The sequence below is a fragment of the Lepisma saccharinum genome, chromosome 24, assembly GCF_977018435.1.
Source record: "Lepisma saccharinum chromosome 24, izLepSacc3.1, whole genome shotgun sequence".
Taxonomy (NCBI): domain Eukaryota; kingdom Metazoa; phylum Arthropoda; class Insecta; order Zygentoma; family Lepismatidae; genus Lepisma; species Lepisma saccharinum.
Genome location: NC_139252.1, coordinates 40,296,885 through 40,315,924, shown reverse-complemented (window position 1 = coordinate 40,315,924; position 19,040 = coordinate 40,296,885). Strand labels below are relative to the sequence as shown.

The 19,040-nt window shown below is 38.1% G+C and overlaps 1 protein-coding gene across 3 annotated transcripts; it reads left to right on the top strand.

The window, feature by feature from the left end:
* The first annotated feature begins 518 nt into the window (after window positions 1-518).
* On the top strand, window positions 519-18,529 carry LOC145978207 (uncharacterized). 3 transcript variants are annotated; one of them, XM_083110649.1, is made up of 7 exons: window positions 519-781; window positions 2,537-2,622; window positions 3,685-3,849; window positions 4,193-4,334; window positions 6,350-6,455; window positions 10,462-10,689; window positions 15,378-18,529. In XM_083110649.1, the coding sequence occupies exons 2-7, from the start codon at window positions 2,544-2,546 to the stop codon at window positions 18,141-18,143; spliced, it is 3,486 nt and encodes a 1,161-aa protein (XP_082966775.1). In that variant the 5' UTR covers window positions 519-781; window positions 2,537-2,543; the 3' UTR covers window positions 18,144-18,529. The 3 variants fall into 3 exon arrangements, with proteins under 3 accessions (XP_082966775.1, XP_082966774.1, XP_082966776.1); XM_083110648.1 differs by having other exon boundaries at window positions 519-785; XM_083110650.1 differs by lacking the exon at window positions 519-781 and adding an exon at window positions 862-982.
* Window positions 18,530-19,040: the final 511 nt, after the last annotated feature.

Sequence of the window (19,040 nt, the reverse complement as noted above, 5' to 3'; positions counted from 1 at the left end):
TGCTAAACCTTATGTACAGTGGGATCCATGAGTATTATCGTGCAAATTGTCCATCACCATGTTGGTGAACTTTATTTGGCCCAATAAGAGCTTCAAGAATTAAGAAAAAAATCAAAACAATCTATTGACAACTTCTGCACCAGCATACATAAAAATCCATCGCTTAAAAACACATAGGATGTAAGAGAAGAATTAATGAAAATAGTCATGGACAATTTGCACGGTAATACTCATGGATCCCACTACCAAGGGAAAGTAAACTTTCTCCCCCCCCCCCCACACACACAGAGTTTTGGAACCCAATCGCCGCCACTGCTAAAAGATGTAAAATAATATACATTAAACGCTGAGTCAAGGTTATTAGAACTATATCAAAGTGTTAATTAATGTAACTTTCATTTGGAGAGAGATCACTACGTAATGATAACAAGATATCTCACAAAACCTCTTTCGGCGCCACCTTCGCAAGTGCTGTATAATCCCCTACTGGAAGCTTTGAATAACTTTGACATAAATTTTCCAACAAGCTTACAGCTACGGCAAATATGTGAAATTAATTAGTTATCCCCACATCGTAGTGGGAATTCACCTTCTTTGTTATCTAGTGATAATCATTTTAGTTACGTCCATAATGGAATTTCACATATAGTTAGACTCCAAGATTGGACATTCGTTCGTAGTCTTTAGTACACCATGGAAGTCAACTGAATCGATTCAATTTACTAATACATATTCCTATTTTGAGATCCATGGCAATTCGTAAAGTGGTCGTTGATTGAATGTAGGTCTGTATGGTTTTAGGATTATTTTCGTAATTCACGCAGTACAGTTATATTTGTGTATTTTGTCAAAGGGTTCTAGGTTCAATTCCTGGTGGGTAGTGCTCAATGGTTATATACATTATGAACTGGATTCTAATATAATTTAACGAATATTTTAGTTGCATTGAATTGTTGTTCTCGTTGTTAATGCCATAATGAAGGTAAGCAAACTTAATAGTATCATTTTTAACCTAATAACTATACAATTAGTAGTACACACTTCAATACGTTGCATTCATTGACAAAATTGTGAGAACTAACCGATGACGTGTATCGATTTGTTTTTGTTCCTGACTTGTACTTTACACAGAACAGTATATTATTGAGAGCTGTCGTTCCTTTAGCATATCTTGCTTGTTAGGTTAGTTGATTAGGTTGTTCGGTATTGTTACGTGCTCATAAGGATAATGGGATTACACTCTCAGTTACACCAGATAGATATGGTATCATAAATATAAAGGAGGCCGTCGAATAAGTAAGAGAGGAAAAGTGCATCAATGCGATGCATGGATACGACCACTTTCTTATGATAGGTTAGGTTCGCATAGATGTTTCAGTAGCATACAATTTACACGGCACAAACCTGCTTCACAGGCCGTGCAACATGGACTACCCAATGGAATTTATACTAATCTTCATGAGAGGACTTGTGGAACGTCCAGTCACTATAATCTAACATGTTAAACTTGCAAAGTTCACAAACCACAAGCTCCATGGATGTTTATGATGATTAAGTAAATTTGCAGAACGAATTAAGCTTGGAGTGAATTTGAAGGTTCAGATATATTGAGAAGTGGTTATTTATTTGATAGGTGTTTATTTATTTGAAAATATATTATTTGAAAATTCTATTAATATATATTTGAAAATTTATTATAAAGGTGTTTAATAGGAAATCTGTTGGGCGAGGGGAAATATGATTAACTTATCAACAGGGTTCAAAACATCGATATTTAGGCGCCAATTGGCGATTGCCACATGAAAAAAACTATTAACTTTAGTCACCAAATGAGACTCAGTAGCACAAAATCATATGCCAAAAGTAATGTATACATTTGTCCTCTTTATAAGAACCAGACAAGAATTGCATTAATACAATAGAAATGTATTTGCTTATCTAAACATTACTTGATTTCGCATTGAAACGTTTATTGTAAGGTAAAAACGTTTCGCAAGCATAAAGCTTGCAAAAACCTATTTCAATCTTTGATAGTGTACACGCACAAAGTAATTAGTGCTAACAAGATATTATCTGTGGTTGATATCTATTAAATTTCAAAAAGTATTAAGTACATTCATAGTCGCCTCTAATATTCATAGGCCGAAATGGCGTGAATGATATTTACTCGTCCACTTAACTGAAAATAATCTGTGTTTCTACATTGAATGTCGTGAGACATTTTTCAAAACATTTTTTTTCTTTAGAATAATGAATCCTTCCTAAGATAACTATAAAATCAAGTTGAAAGTTGGAAACTCTTCGACTTGTTCTTAGTTTACAAATTCCAGTAATAAAAGTTACAATCACACATTTAGTACAAAAAAAGGTTATATGTAATTTATTGATGTAAAACATTAATAATTCTCTGATGAAGAAATTTTCTCTGGATATCAACCAGGTTATTTCCGGTTAGGCTTCCTAGCTTTCGAGAGCTAAAGTCACTCTCATCCTCTCATCTTCAGAGATTATTACTTAATAATTATTTGTTTTTCAGATCTACAATGTCTTCTCCAGATGGAAGGAGTAACGAATCTGCTTCTCCACAATTTCATTATTGCTATTCTCTTAATCAAGATGTAGGTAAGTGTGGAGTAGTTGAGTTGAGTAGAGTCGAATTACTTTCGGAACATCTCTAGCAGACTACGCGAGTCTGTCTAGCGAGCCTAGTGGGCGTTAAGAGCCTGAGCAGGGTGCTTAGCTATAGGTTCTGGGTTGAGTTGACGTCAGCGGCTCGCTTCGTTGATTGGCTGCTTCGAGAGTTGTGACTCGTTACGAAGCTTCAAATGCATAACAGCCAAAGATGTTATGGAAATTATCTCCCTCTAACAGTTATTCGCCAGGGCGACACATGCTTTGCTATATTGTTCGAAACTTGCACATGTGAAGTTATACTCTGTCCCTGCTATCTCTAGAGCAAGCGAACGAAAACAAGTATCTGCGCAAGTAGTGTCGCGAGACGGCTCTACCAACCAAAGCGTGAGAGGGAACGGGATTGCGTTGGGGGAAGCGACTGCAATTAGCAGCCTTTGCAGCAGCGCTCTGCACACTCGATTTGCCCTCCTTCTCTGTCGCTACGAGCGGCATTACTCTACAGATTCCGGGGATAGAGTATACATAGAAAAAACATGCACTACAAGGAATAGATGTGACACTTATGTAAACTGATAGATATCCTTAATGTTTGAAATTGTAATAGTACTTTTGGAAGCAAAGTATCCCGTGCTTGAAGTCGAGTTCGGGGATAGCTTGGGTGATGCTTGTATGGATCAGCATGGAGACAAGGAAGTTGATGGGGGGATGCCTATGAAAATTATCTTGGATTGAGGGTGCTTTATGAAAATGTTCTTAACTGGGTGGACAGAATTCCTTCGCGTCACCTCCCACCCAGTTCAAGTACTAAAAGTAGCAGTAATTATCAGTGGCGCGTCCAAGATTTTCGAAAGGGTTACGTAGCTATCCTTTTTTTAGTAGTTAGCCCTCATTTTGCCATCGTTTCCTACCTTCGACGCCCTTTACTGGGCCAAGAAAGGGGGAGAAAAGTAATTATAACTGTAACTTGTTACTTTTTTGAGCAACTTACCCAACTCTGATTACTTATTTTATCTTACAAGGCCTTGAATGAGTAACACTATATTATTTCAGATCCTGATAACTGGTCGAAGTCTTATCCACCTGTGAGAGGTCCATTTCAGTCGCCTGTAAATATAGAAACTGAGAATGCAAAGTCACTTGAAATGCAGCCACTTAGGTGGCTCAATTATGAAACATCTCCAAAAAGAATGAAAATTACGAACAATGGACACACAGGTAATAAAAAAAATTAAAATATATTGTATATCTGGCATGTTACATATTATAATTGCTATTATATCCCTGTGGATAACTAGGAACTCAAAACGATCTGAATTGATCTACTGTTGTAAGTCCACTTTATACACAGATAGGCTAATCGGGACTGGGTCTACAGTTTAAAGTGGGATCCAAAGCACTGTGCAATGTGCCTCCACCGGGTATCGAACCCGGGATGTCAAAACTAATTTCGGTAATTTAGATATACAAAGTATGTGAATAATGTTATCAGTTTCTTGTACCTCAATTTAATTCATTTTGTAACAGTCAAATCCTAATGTAATATTTTGTGAATTTACAGTTGTGCTGAGTGGGAAATGGCACAAAGTAAGGCCTTACATAGGCAATGGACCTCTGGCAACAAATTATGTTTTCTCACAACTGCATTTCCATTGGGGGCAGAATGACGGTGAAGGCAGTGAGCATGCAGTTAATGGAGAAAGGTATGTAGTATGTAAGAATAAGAAAATGCAAATTTTAGAAACATCAGCAGAAAGTGTGATCTAAAAACTACATGAAAAACTATTGATTCCAAAAAATGTAAATAAAAGCATAAAATTTAAACTCATTATTGAATATAAATTCAATATTCATCTTATGTAATTTTTTATCCTTTTTTCCCCATATTCAAGAATGTAGCTGTACATGTACAAGTTTTCAAAGTCATCATCTGCAATTCATCAGTTCGCTAATAACAAATTGGGTAATATATTTATATAAATGATTAGCTCTGCTTGAGATTATATTTTATCAAGAAAGTTTTTTATTTTTAATTTTACAATTAGTTACTAATAAAGCTTGAAAAAGAACTATTGTTGCAAACATTTACCAACTTTCTTCTACACGCAACTTTTAATGATGTAAGATTAATTGAAAAGGTGCTATAGTCAATTTCAAAAAAAATAATCAGTTATGTTCTTGAATGAAGAAAAACACTTATCAGATAATTCATATTTGGAAAGGAAAGTGTAAAGCTGTCAGTACGTTGCAGCATGCCATGAAGACATTTGGCGTGAGGAGGGGAGGGAGATAGGGCTCCACACATTCACAATCTCGGTCATATGCACTGCTGGCAATTTCTACAGAAAACATAATCCACTTTACCCAATTGTGTTCTCAGAAATCTACTGTAATCCAATGGTTTTCTAGTGCTAGAAGTGAGGTATCTCCCAAATAGCCCCAGCTGTCTCATTGCCCCCATACTAAACCATAGGAGCATCCTTCAGATAACACCAGGGTTTGACAAGACATCCCCCTCCCAGCTAACATTTTCCACTTCAAGTGCGGGTACATACCTTTAGTAAGACTAATATACAGCTACTACAGGAGAGAAATGACAAGTGAAAACATTCTCTTCAGTATTACATTTAATATGATATGTAGTGTCTTTGGCTTAACATGTTGGCTGTAAATATATCTTTGCATTCCTTCTTATTAACATTTTCTTTGAAAATCTGAACGCAGTAGAGGTAGACAGAATTTTCAACATGGATGTGGAGGTGATGTTATGAGCATCATGCACTGGCTGCATTTGCTCTCCCAGGGTTGAACACAGATACCCATTTGTTAGAGGCTGAGTGAATCCCAGAGCCACTCCTTGCTGGGATGTTGCTGGAAAAATTCCAACATGAAATCATGTTGAAAGGAAATCATCACAAAAAGTGATGTTAATTTGAAGCCTTCATAGGCTAATTTGTGATAAATAATAGAACATGGAATCAACTTAGTTCTTTGATCATGGTAATTTTTTAGTGTAACAGTTCATAAATAAAATTCCGCCCTTCTTATTTTACCTCTTCCCTCTCTCTTTATGCATCATTTATTGAGTAATATTCGCTAGCTTTTAAAGGTATTAAATTTGCATGTATTTTGTCAATGTCAAGAGTACGAATTCGGAATTAGCACAGCGCGCCACAATGCCAGGGGTCCCGTCGCCAGAAATTTTGTAGGGTGTGTTCGGCAATGGATAAAACTTAAAATATGAAACTTTGAAAATTAGGAGAAAATTTTAGTAATAGTTTTTGTTGTGTTCCCTCGCACATAAAAGTGTAATTTTTGGAATTCTGAAAACTGTGAAACTATTTATTCTTTGGTTTAAATGGCAGATAGAAAAATATGCTGGTTCCTGTACATCACTCTAAATTTTTTAGATTTAACGTATTGTTTTTACTTCGTTATTCTGTTGGAATAATAACAAACTGATTTTTTTTCTATTGTTAACAATAAAAAGTACCAAACATTTTTTTTTGCAAATTGAAATGAACGATGCCAATTTCAGTGGGGGGGGGGGTCAACGGACCTCTTCGAGGCCCATGGTCTCGGGTTCGAATCCCAGCCTGGGCATGAGTATTCTATGTGAGTGTTCCTTCGCCACTTTAATCATATCATCCTCATCTTCGCGATTAGCCAAAAGTGGCAGAAAAGCAACGCTAAATAACTAATAACTCCTTTCTTTTAGCTCTCCACTGGAAATGCATGTAGTCCACTTCAATAGTTCATACGAAAACCAGGAGGAAGCTGTGAAAGAGAAGGATGGATTGGTCGTCATAAGCTTTTTGTTCAAGGTGAGTGCTACCTGAGGACATACACGATGTTTACTTTTTTTTTTTTTTTTTTTCGAAATTTATATTTTCTGTGCCCTTTTGACTCAGCGTCTGAGGCGACCGCCCACCTCCCGCAGCTTGGCAACTGCTCCGATTTTTTACCAAATAAAGAAAAGCAACAAACAATGTATGCTCCTGGCACAGCTGACAGCAAAGATAAAAATCCCCAAACTGTCCATTGCTATTTATTCTTCTACATTTTTTATTCAATCCCTGAACTTGCGGAAAATAACTTTGTAATATTTTCTACTGTCCTAAGGAAAAATCCTTTCACGGGGGAGAGGGTGATCAATCAATACCGTCAAGGGAGGGATGTGTTCCTTCTTTTATCCAAATTTGGAGAAAAACAGATTAGATAGGAACATTAGTGTGCCCATTAGATATATAAAGTAATTGTGTGACAATGTCATTATGTTGATAATGATATAGACATGTTGTGGCAATGACGTTTTATGATTAATCCTTCTTGTTCATAAAATTAGGTTCTGACGGTGAAGATGTTTGTAAAGAAGCAATACAATTCTTCATGTGATTTCAGCTCGATATAGCTACAAATTGGTAAACACATAAACACACAAAAAGGGATGAAAATACCAACCTAATCCATCTTTTTTCGCCCGTCTTCCTTAATGTTATTCACTGTTAAAGAAGCGAAACGTATGCTTAACTTTGCACCCTTACAATTTGGACATTACTTTCGTCGTAAATATGTAGATAGGTTGAGATAAATATGGGTGCCATCTACAAAGAGAAAAGAAAGTCAGAGTATCAAAAATTACAAGCATCATAAATGCTAGACAATGTACAGTCATCAGACTGATTAAAAAGTGGCCTCTCCCAACATCTTAACTCAATATCAACAAGCTTTCAATTAACCCAATGAGACAGGCTCACACTGGACTTCTAGAACCTTAGAACAATCAAAACGCCATCTCTCCATTGCTCTCTCATGGACCAATAAAAAGCAATAAATTTCCAGTTAAAACAAAATAGAACGACTACCCAACCACTTGATTTCCAGATCGAGCAATCTTAAATAACATAAAAGAAAAAGGGATATGTAAAACAAACGTTAAATCTCTATCTAGGACCTGAATATACCCCAGCTCTTAGAAAATGGTTTAAACATGGTTATAACTAGGGACATTGAATTTTCGCGATGCACGAAATCGCGAAATGTGAAAAAAAAGATGCAATTTTGAACATTCTGCACGTAACTACACCCCCAATGATGAAATATGCATGAGTTTTATTCGCGAAGTAATGCGAAATGTGTGCTTTTCCACGAAATGAACGATTTTTCGCGAAATATCATCAAATTAAGTAGAAAACACGCAAAAACCGGCAATCGAGGTTGTGCGCGCAAACTGTCGATTTGTAACGAAACGTTTGCCTAAAGTTTCCTACCACTTGCAGCTGAAGAACGTTTTATCTTCGATCACATCAGGAAGACGCTGTAAATTGGGATTTCCCATGCACATAATCTCAGTTCGAAAACTCCCTGTCAAGCTGCATTCTTTTATTCCCCCGAATATGCAATTTAGAAATGAAGTGATTTTGTGTTGATGTTTTCTTTTTGGTTGGACAGCTAAGTACTTGTGTATGTGTACAGTATATAAAAATGAAGTAGTTTATCAATTTATAGCTCCTTTGTATGTTGCTTCCTCTCATGATGAAAAAGTGTGTGCCATTTTTTTTTTCCACCGCTGGTATACTCCTTGAGGACTTAAAAAGATCGCTTCGCGGGCTTGCAGCAGACGACAATATGGGAGTGTGTCTGCGAGAACCAATCAGGCCCGCGAATGAGCGAGTCCGGTTGCCACAGCTAGCTCGCTGCACCCTTCTGGAAGGGTGAGTGACCTTGGTCTCTTGCTACCTCGGTCTGTTTGTTCGGCTGAGGAGCAGACGACTCGAGAGTATCGGCAACAGTGTGCGAGCGACGTCTGCTGTTAGCCCGCGAAGCACTCTTTCTAAGGCCTCCTGCAGTATATATACCGCTGATCTAACATTTTATTTACCGCTCTCCTCAGTTTTTATTTACCATAAATTTGTCTCCCTAGTCATAACATTTATCTTCAATTTACTATAAGTAGGTCACCATAGTGAACCTATCATAAGGAAGGCATACGACCCCTTCCCCCACGTTAATTAGCCACTAGAATAACCGCCTCTCTCCCAGGCGTTTTGAACTAACAGCATGTGGGAGGAAAAGGTACAAGAAAGAAGTAATGCAACTTACATAAAGAATAATAGAGTCCAGACGTATCTACAATACTTTTGCAGCTCCTCTTTCGCCTAGTTTTTTGTTTTCTCTCTGCACTGAACGCTTCTTGAATATATTCCTCAGAGATAATGCTGCAAACCCTAAGCATCAATCTATATACAGAGCATTCCCTGACATTCGCTACGAGACTCGGCGGCAAGCGGCCTGGCATCAGTGCTTGTCTTTCCAGGTGAACGGGTCCGCGACAGTCGCTTATATTAAACATCGTAAAAAAGTGTAGAGTAACAGGGTCAGTTCTGAATAAAAGTGGAAAGAAAAGTGGGGAAATAAAGTATACAAAGACAATCCGTACACCATCCGTGAGTTAAAAGAGAGTATTGTACGAAAAATCGGGAGAATTACAGTAGACGAACTTGCACGTGTAAATGCCAATTTCCTTCGGAGATGCCAGAAATGTGTTGCAGCAGAGGGGCATCATTTTCAACACCTTCTGTAGTCGAGGTTAGTACACAATATGAAAACTGTAATTTTAATAGCAGACTCTAGCGACTGTCGCTGACCCGTTCACCGGGAAAGACAAGCGCTGATGCCGGGCAGCTTGCCGCCGAGTCTCGTAGCGTATGTCAGGGAATGCTCTGTAGATATTACCATACGTCAAGACTGTTGTAGTCGTCAGTAATTGACCACTATAATTATGTAATAAAATAAAACTTCAAACATTGATAAGGTAATAAATGCATGTAAGAAAGATATAGCCAGAAGATATAAGGTATACTAAACTTTGCACTTTTCTGTTCCCATGTCGATTCTATTCAATAACTGGCTCACAACTTCACTTCTATTCACGAAGCGCAATGAAAGCTGTTACCTGGTAAGCTAAGTATATTACCCCATGATCTGTGTATTACCCGATACGCGTTATTCGCACTTTTTCGCGAACTCGCATAACGAGGCGAAGAAAGCCAAACAAGAAATACACACAGAAAGAAAGAAAGCATCAACAAGGTACTCACTGTATCCGGTCCTCGACGGTCTAGGAACGTCCGTGTGGTGCATCTTGGAGTGGTTCGGTTCTCGGCGGCGTCATTTTACTCGTGAGTTCGTCCCCACCAATTCACGCGGTGCCGGTCCGCCTGATCGCTAGGCGAAGCGAATGCAGAGTATCGAAGCCAGCCACTCCCGGCGAATAGCACTTATCGCGCACTAAATAAATCTCTTCTGCTGCTGAAAGGCAAGCTACATACATCACCAAAACGCCAAACACATATTTCTTGATTTTGACCGTTTCTGATTTTCAAAACATCCCTGCACACAATATTAGTCATCCACCGGTACCGGAGAGCAGCTAAGTGATTACTATTCACTTTTACAATGCCAGCCCTTCCCGAAAAAATCCCTCATTCGTCAGTGCTTGTAACTGAATTACAAATATCTAGTTAGTTCCAAACAAACACTTGTCCATCCTACAGTTATTTGGTATTTTAAAAATTGTTGAATACTAAATAATAAATATATGTATATATTACAATAGATATGTATTTCCAGTACTGTACAAATTCCATGAAAATACCCAAGGGAATTTAAACTCTCCAACTACAAACTACTCAGTCAACATATGAATGACAATAAGTGCACTTGTGTTCACTTGTGATTTTTTATAACTGTATTATATCATAAGTCACATTTCCATCTTCATTCACATTGATGTTTATTTGTATCAATACAATTTTAAATTCATTTCAGCTGAGGTCTAAACCTGCTCCGGGAATCCAACATCTGATAGATTCCTTGCAACACATCCGTGATCCTAACACCTCAGTTGATGTTGTGGCACCTTTTCCACTCTCCTGTCTCTTCGATCCATTTGAGGAACAGTACTTCTTGTACTGGGGATCGCTGGCACCCCCTCCTTGCACTCAGCTGATTCTTTGGCTCATTTGTCAAAAACCTTTATCAATATCTGCAAGCCAGGTAATTAAAATATACTTCAAGTAGTAAGAGTAGTTATATTTTATTGTTAATTAGTAGAAAGGGAAGCAGTGCTCAAAGGATTAGAAGACGACGAGAGACGGGGGGCGATGAAAGATAGGAATTGACGAAATATTAGAGGGCGACAAAAGATAGGAGACGGCGAGAGACAGGGGCGAACAAAGATAATGATCAAGGATAGGGGGCGAAAAGAGACAGGGTGCTAACAAGGGTAAGAATGACGAAGAAAGGGGAGGGCGACGAAAGATAAGTTCGAAATGAACTTAGGGTGAAGGACTAGTTTACTATTACAAGGGTGGATCAAATTATTCGTGAAGTAGTCGCTGTTTTCCAGAGAATCTAGAAACTTTGCCGCTACTCTGCCTCTTCACTCGTTTTTATCATGCGCAGTCACTGTGGAAAGGCTGTAGCCAGGAAGAGAGAGCAGCTGACATGTACCCCAGCACCACTAAAGCGACGATGAAAAAAACTTTAGGCGAACTACAACTATCAATCTTAGTAGCTTGCTGCAAGGGCGGATTAAAGGCTTGAAGGGGGGCGATCATTCTTCTTCTGCGCCCCTCACAAGTTTTTTTTTTTTTGTTTTTGTGATTGAAAAATTTGCAAAGTTGGAATGAAATACATCAAACATTGTGGGATTTTATGACATACCCCAAGAGCTAAAAGTTAGCAACCATGAGAGTTGACATAACAGTGCCTTTCTTGCCTGTTGGAACAAGACACAGGTTACTCTCCAACGTTCCTAACAGTGACGTGCGGTGACGTCGACACTTGGGGTAGCAGTCAGTGGCATGCTCAATAGGGGGGGGGGGTTGGTGTGGGTCACACCCCTCCTCCCTTTAGGACCAGTATTCCTACAAAAAAGAAGAATATCAGTAACAGGAAAATATTGCAAAATTATGAATGAGTGCTAGAAAAAAGTACACGTAACTCCCACCCACATTCGAAAATAAATAACTATTTGATTTCACTCTAAGCCAGAGATCCTGGGTTCGAATCTCGGATTGGCCATTTGTATTCTTTGTGTGTGTGTCCTTTCATCAATTTTGTCGTACCAAAGGTGGCGGAAAAGCGAAGTAAAATAAACCAAATTGAGAAATCAATCAATGATTTGATTTCATTTTTGTTACTTAGCGTCGCTTTTTTCTCACATTTGGTTAATTGCGAAGATGATACGATGAAATTGATGAAGCGACGAGCTCAGGGAACGCCCATGCCCGGGTCGGGGTTCGAACCCGGAACTCCTGGTGTCGTAGTGCGCTGTGATAACCACTCCCGCACGCTTGGTTCATTTGGTGACAGGTAACAAAACACAACACACTTTTTTGTAGTTTCTTCAATGATATTCATTTGACTTTTCGAGTTCTGAGATACATTTTTCATTCCAAATTATTTCATTATTCACTGCAACACATAGGACAAGAATGCACATCATCACGGGTTCGAATCCTGGCCTGGATTGTGCATATGAGGTCCATTCAACAATTTCATCATATCATCACTCAATCCTCATTTTCGCGATAACCAAATATGGCAGAAAAGCGAAGTAATATAAACCAAACCAACAACAACATGAACACGCGTTCTCTTGTCCAAATAAATACATCCGTATTTATGACTGTTAGAGACCAAGAGTAGTATATTTAAATAAAACACTACTAAAACGAGAGTCAGAGAGAGCCTGAGCACATATTTGTAATTTAATCATTATATATTTCATATTTGGAAAAGAAAAAAAGAAAGAATGCATAACATTATTGTCTGCACATAACACGTTCCCATTTCATAAATAATAAAACTACATCCCATATTATACATACGCACATATTGTACAACGTGTAAAAGGTTGTGTAAATACAGAGAACATAAGTACTGCAGAAAATTTTACCCTGTGTTCTTTATAGGATTTACAAAAAATTATGAGAAACAAATCCCCTATCTGTCCTATAGGAGATAGACTAGGGGACCTGAAAGCCTGGGCTTTCAACCATTGCAGCGGGTGGCGTGGGGGCAAGGGAAGTAGAGGTAGAAATCTTCCTTTTCCTTGGGCCGGCCGTTTCTACCTGGAAACTGGCCTGGCTGAAGAAGAGCGAGCTAGGGTATCCAGCCAGCTTTGCCCGCGGAGAACACCGATGACGAAAAGAGCGTGGAAAAAAAGGTGTTACATATGAGCTGTGGTGGCTTTAACAAGACAATAAATATTGTGATTTGAATATAATTCGAGATGTGAGATTGATTGATCTATCTCTGCTAGACTAGCTACTCCTCAGTGCACGTCACTGGTTCCTAACAGTCACATCTATTGTAATGAGATATCAATTTATTGTGATTTTTTGAGAAATCTATTGCAGTCTTTATTTTATGGATATAAAACAACTTAGAATGATTGCTCAGCAAACTTTGTAGCATTTTATACAGTGCTATAAAAATTGGAGGTGCAAGCAGTGGTGCAAGCTTTGGGGCCACGGGCCCCCATCCAGCTCTTCTTCTTCTTTTTTAATTTAGAATGCACATTCCTTTTTATTTTTGTGCTACTCTCATTAACTCCTCTTTGGCACGCCACTGACCACAAAATTGGAGACCATTCGTGACCAGGGCCGGATTAAGACAAAATTGGGCCTAATGCTGCTTCTAAGTAAACTGTTTAACGTAAAATTGATAGCATTAACTTGATATCTTCGGTAAACAATAAACACGACGACGTTATAGTTACGTCACAGCGCAAAGAATAATAGTAACTGTACGTATATTAAGTAACGCTGTGTCTATGCGTCCGAAATTGGGGCTCCAAATTTCATTCTAAGGTTTTTTTTTCAGGTTATTATAGCAAAAGAAAACTGTTCAGCTTTCGGAAAATTCTCGTCTGTTATCATCTGGGCCTATTTCAGGAATGGGCCTAATGCTGCAGCATCAATAGCACCCACCTTAATCCGGCACTGTTTGACGTCACTGTTTTCATCCTGGAACACGTCTATTGAACTTCTTTTCAGGATTTATTTACTGCTTGTTTGATTTTCTTCACATTGCTATGCAGAACACGCACTTTCCAAACTTCAGCAGCAATAAAATATTGTCTGCGGAATATTGCTCCTCAGAAAAAGATAAACAAACATATCCGTCTTGAACAATGAGCAGAAGCAAACGGACCAGCTAAACACTGAACATGCTTGAAACACTTTGCTCATGCCAAAGCACGTAAGCGAAACTTTTAGTTTTTGCAAATAATTATTATTTTACACTGAATTTAATATCATTACTTATTTCTTGTATCTTGATCGTGCGATCACATGTGTTAAATACACATTCATTAATTGGGTTGTAAAATACAAACTTCTTTCAATAAACGTCAGCCACACGATGTGGATTTTTAAGGCCGTACTAAAGACAATTTTGTGGTAATTTTTGGATAATAGATGGCAGCACCGTTTGCCATGGCAACCGAGGGCCATGTTGCCAGATCTCCGCGAAATCAAGGTAGATACATACAGGTTGGTCGATTAGGGTACTCCTTGATGGGATATGACGTCACGTTGGTTAGCAGATTTTATTGAAAATCTAAGTAGATGCGGAGCAACGTAATTCATAATTGTAATCGTCCTCATAGCTCAAGAAATACTATGGGTGTGTGTGAAGGGGGCCAAAATCATGACACACACCTGAGCCTCCGATGTTTTAGTTATGACAATGATTTTATGACATACATTGTAGGACCGTAGTTTGTGAGGGAAGTGTGCTGGGCGCCGAAAAGTCGGGGGGGGGGGGCGTCGCAATAGGTGTCCCCACCCTCATATAGAACGTCTTTAATCCGCCACTGCATATGTCCACATGTATTTTGGTTATCCCTTCATACATCTCCTATTATCACCATCCACTTATGGAAGGAGAGCTTTTGTGTTAAAAAAAATTATATTTTTCAGAAATTTCACATTAGAAAATAAAGGTTATTGTACCCATGTGTATCTCAGCACATACACATGACTCTGGTATTTTCTTTTTACATGAGTAGTACTGTATAAATCAATCCTTTATTGGTATCAACTGATATTGACATGTTGGTTTATTGGTAAAATTGCCAATAAATTTGCGTAAACGCCGTTCCGGTCCATGAATACCTGGTACCTTCCTGTTCCATCTCATCAGATTTGCTTGAATTTTATAAGAGAATCTAATTTTTCAGAATCTTAGAATACCAAGCTTGAAATGCCATTGCTGAGGTATGCCTAAGGTCCAATGAATCCTTAACAACCCAAATTAATGTCACCCATCGTGCATCGCACCATGCCATTAGGCATATAGAGTACACATTCTCTATCTTGGCCATAGTGATGACTCTGTGGTTTTGTACTTATGGGGAACCAGGTTTAATTCGGTTGAAATTAACTTCTCTTTGAATAAAGTAAACCTAACCAAACTTATCCATAGTAGAGGATATGTGATCAACACCACGCTCCAGTTGTATTTTCTCTCAATTGAAGGGGAATTCAAAATCAGTATTTTACTTCTGAATTACTCCTTTCGTTATTTTGTGTATTGTTTTGATGTAATATTTTCTATTGTGTTGAACAAACCTACCACAATCTATATTCCAACATTTTAACCAATATTTTTTTCCTTGTGTTTATATGTTTGTCACATTTCATAAAATTTACACGTCTTTGTATTTTTTTCAGCTAGCAGAATTCCGCACACTTACCTCAAGCCATGGGGGATTATTGGTAAGAAATTTTAGACCTGTTCAGCCATTAAATGGCCGAACTATCTTCAGTGTAATAGTAAAAGAAGATGCAACTACCAAGTCTGCAGAAAGTAAAGTTGTAAACAAAACCTTAACAGATGTGCCAGTGTATTATCAGAACAATCCAACTAAGGTTCCAGGGTTGAATGTTAAATCTAAGAAGGCTGAAATACCTACAAAAGGATTTCGATCTGACTTGAAAAAGACAGGAAAGGAAGAGGATGTGTGGAAACTAAGGAAAATCACAATTATGTTAAGACCCATGCCAGGTAGAGGAGCCAAAGAGTCCAAGCATGATCCTACCGCAAAGGCAGAAGGAGTGACAAAGCCTAAGAGAATCTTCTTGAACCCATACGAATCCTCACAGATCGAGTTTGTTATCCCTAAAGTTGCAGACATGCCTTCGCAACTCTCTATTCGCCATTCTAATATGGCGGTGAAAGCTAGTGTCTCGGACATGAATGATATGGCATTCCTTCAAGATTTGATTGAACAGGACACTTCTCCAAAGGACAAAGAACTAACTCAAGTTTATCGTCCAGATTTTTCACCAACCTCTGAAGTCTCGCTAGGGAATAAAGACTCGGAAACACCTTCACCGGAGTGCAAAGTTTCATCTAAAAGAAACATGCATGTGGCAGATCAACATGAAAAAGTGCAAGTTAGGGATGTAACCCATGCAGGAAGTGGCATAAATTCAGTGACATCTCTAACAAAGAAGTATCCACGTGAGTTAAGCCAAGAAATACTGAAACAGTGCTCGATTAAGGCTCCTGTGTATGTTACACATGTGAAAGCACCTCATTCAATATTTCCCAACATAAATAAGGGACATATGCAGAAAGAGGACTTCTTTCAATCAGAAGCTGAACAATTTTACCTCAATACTCACATAAATGAAGCAAGAGCTCAAATAAAGGAGGAAATTTCGGAAACAAAATCACCAGAGGCGCAGAAATTAATACATCAAGATGTTAATATATCCCACAGCGAAAGTGGTATAGGAGATCCATCCCTTGAATCTCCAGTCGAGAAATATGAATCGTCTTACCCTAAGCTGTCTTCAACTTCTGGTACGAAGGCCTCATCTCAGAGCACTTCACCAGAGTGGAATAAAGGAGACTCACATCCACATCACGAAGCAACCACATACAAAGACTCGCCATCGAATCAGCAAGCAGATGATAGTGTCCTATCTAAAGTAAGGTCATCAAAAATGACAAATAGTAGACCAGGGAGTCAGAAAATAGAAAAACGTTCTTACAACCAAATTACCAGACAACAATACAATGATGGTTCTCCTAACAAACAAGAACAACAACAAAGAGAGGTGCTATCTCATAAATCAACCCGTATGCCAGAAAATGTTTCAGCTGAGACCGCTAAGAAAGCAGAATCATTTGATGTTACTGATGAACAAGTAGAGAGCATAGATTTATCTGAGAGAGAGGTGGACGCAGGTATATTCCAAATGGATATGTTGATCAATGGAAGAAAATTGAATGAAGGTTTCCAATCTTCTGCAATAGAAACCCAGCTGTATGACAAGTTTCGTAAACCATATGATGAAAACAATGAAGATCCAGCTTACAATGTAGATCTAGTAATAAACAACACAAAGTCTTCCAACAAATACCAAAGAAAGACTCACAGGTCAGGAGAACATTCGCAATTATCAAGTGACAGTCATCTGGCAACTGCAACTCGAATGTCTGAGAACAATTCTGGCTCTCAGAGTCAAGAAAGGCGGGAAGAGGAACCAAAAATTGTGAGTACCACAGATTCATTCAATTCACATGTCTCCTATGAACCCGAAAATGAATATCAACATGTTAAAAGGAAGCACCGCAAACCCAAAGAAGAACCTGTTTGCGAAACAGAAATACGCACCAAATTTAGGGATAAACATGGAATAGATCTGACTATAAAGAGCACCAAAACTGTAAGCGCAATAGACAAACATATAGATTCCACTGGAGAAAATGAAGTTCAGTTAGATCCGGAACCTTCCAAACAACCTGTCTTGGAGTATCAGGACAAAGTTAATCCTGGTGTGCAAGCTACAGACATTCCAAATAGACATTCTGGCAAATCTAGAAAAAGTATAGAGAGTACTAGAGAGGTAAAAGTGAAAGCAGTGCGTACACCTAAATCAGCACATTACAAACACGAATATACAACGCCACCTGAATCACAAGAAACTAGTGCAAGGGACAAGCAAAAATTTGGAGATGAAATTGAGAGTGTAGAAACTTCACAGGTTAACAATGCCAAAAAACCACCGTTAGGACTTAGACCTGAATATATTGCCAATGTTGCTTCAAAACATACAAAGGGAGTGCCTAATCCTGACTTTATTAACATTTCCAAAGGGAGAGAAGCTATTATGAACAGCAAGCAACAACCATTACAAAATAGAGACTTGCCTAAGAAGGATTATAGAGTTCCAGAAACAAGTAAACCTGTTCGCATTCCTTCCGACATATCTGCTGATGATTCCTTCGTAGTTATCAAACCAGAAAGCTCAGATACATCTGATAGGGAAGTCAAACCTGTTCAATACAAAAAGAAGAAATCAAGCAGGAATGAGCCTTCACTGATCGCATGCATCAATGCCACACAATTGCAACTCTCTGATGAGGATCGTGGTCATCACCGTAAGAAGAAGCCATCCTCGGAATTATACATTCATGGTATATAGAGTTAAATTTGCTGATGCCTCGGTTCTTGTATGAGTCAAATACATTTCATCTCTGAAACTATTTGTCAGTATTAATTTACAAGCTTGAATTTAAAACAGCTATTGTCTGTTGTTCATAATACATACATATGTGACATTCCATATGAAAGTGCCCTTGAACCTCAATTTTTAAAATTAAATGCAATGCTGTAAGTTTATTCTATCTTGTGAGTGAACAATTTAAAACTGTTATTTGCATAAAAAATCAGGTATTATACATAATTAAGGTAGAAGGTATTTTACATATTGTTCGTTTATTTCAACTTTTTGATTTTCTTGTTTTATATTGTGTTCCACCGGTGACACCAAAATACAACTAATTTCTCCTTTAACTGTTACATATTCCCCTAAACTCCACTAGAATATGGAAAGGTCAATTTCCTTCTCGCTTTGTCTTAAATAATTTATTTTTCATCATTTGACAATTCTTAGAAATTAAAATAAATTTCTTATTAAGTGAAGAGGCAGTGTTTCGTCTATCCCACCAGTGGCAAAAAATTGTTCACTTATAGCTGCAATGTTAAGTTACATATTTCATTGTACAGAAACTAAGAAAAACGTTGCTTGACTATCAGTAGAATAGTTACTTAAATATGAAAAATGTAGTTCGCGTGTCCCATCCGTAACAATGGATGGGACATATATATGTATGCATCTGTGGGGGTGAGGGTATATGTATGTACTGTACGTATGTTTTTGAACAAATTCCAACACATAATTTAGCAAAAGCCAGAAGGTGCTAAGCTTCATGCGTTGCAATGTAAGTGTTCGTAGGTTAAAACCTGAGTTAAGGTATTGATGGCTTTTTATGGTTATTTTCTAATTTGTTAGATACATTTTCATTCTTCCTCGCATTGC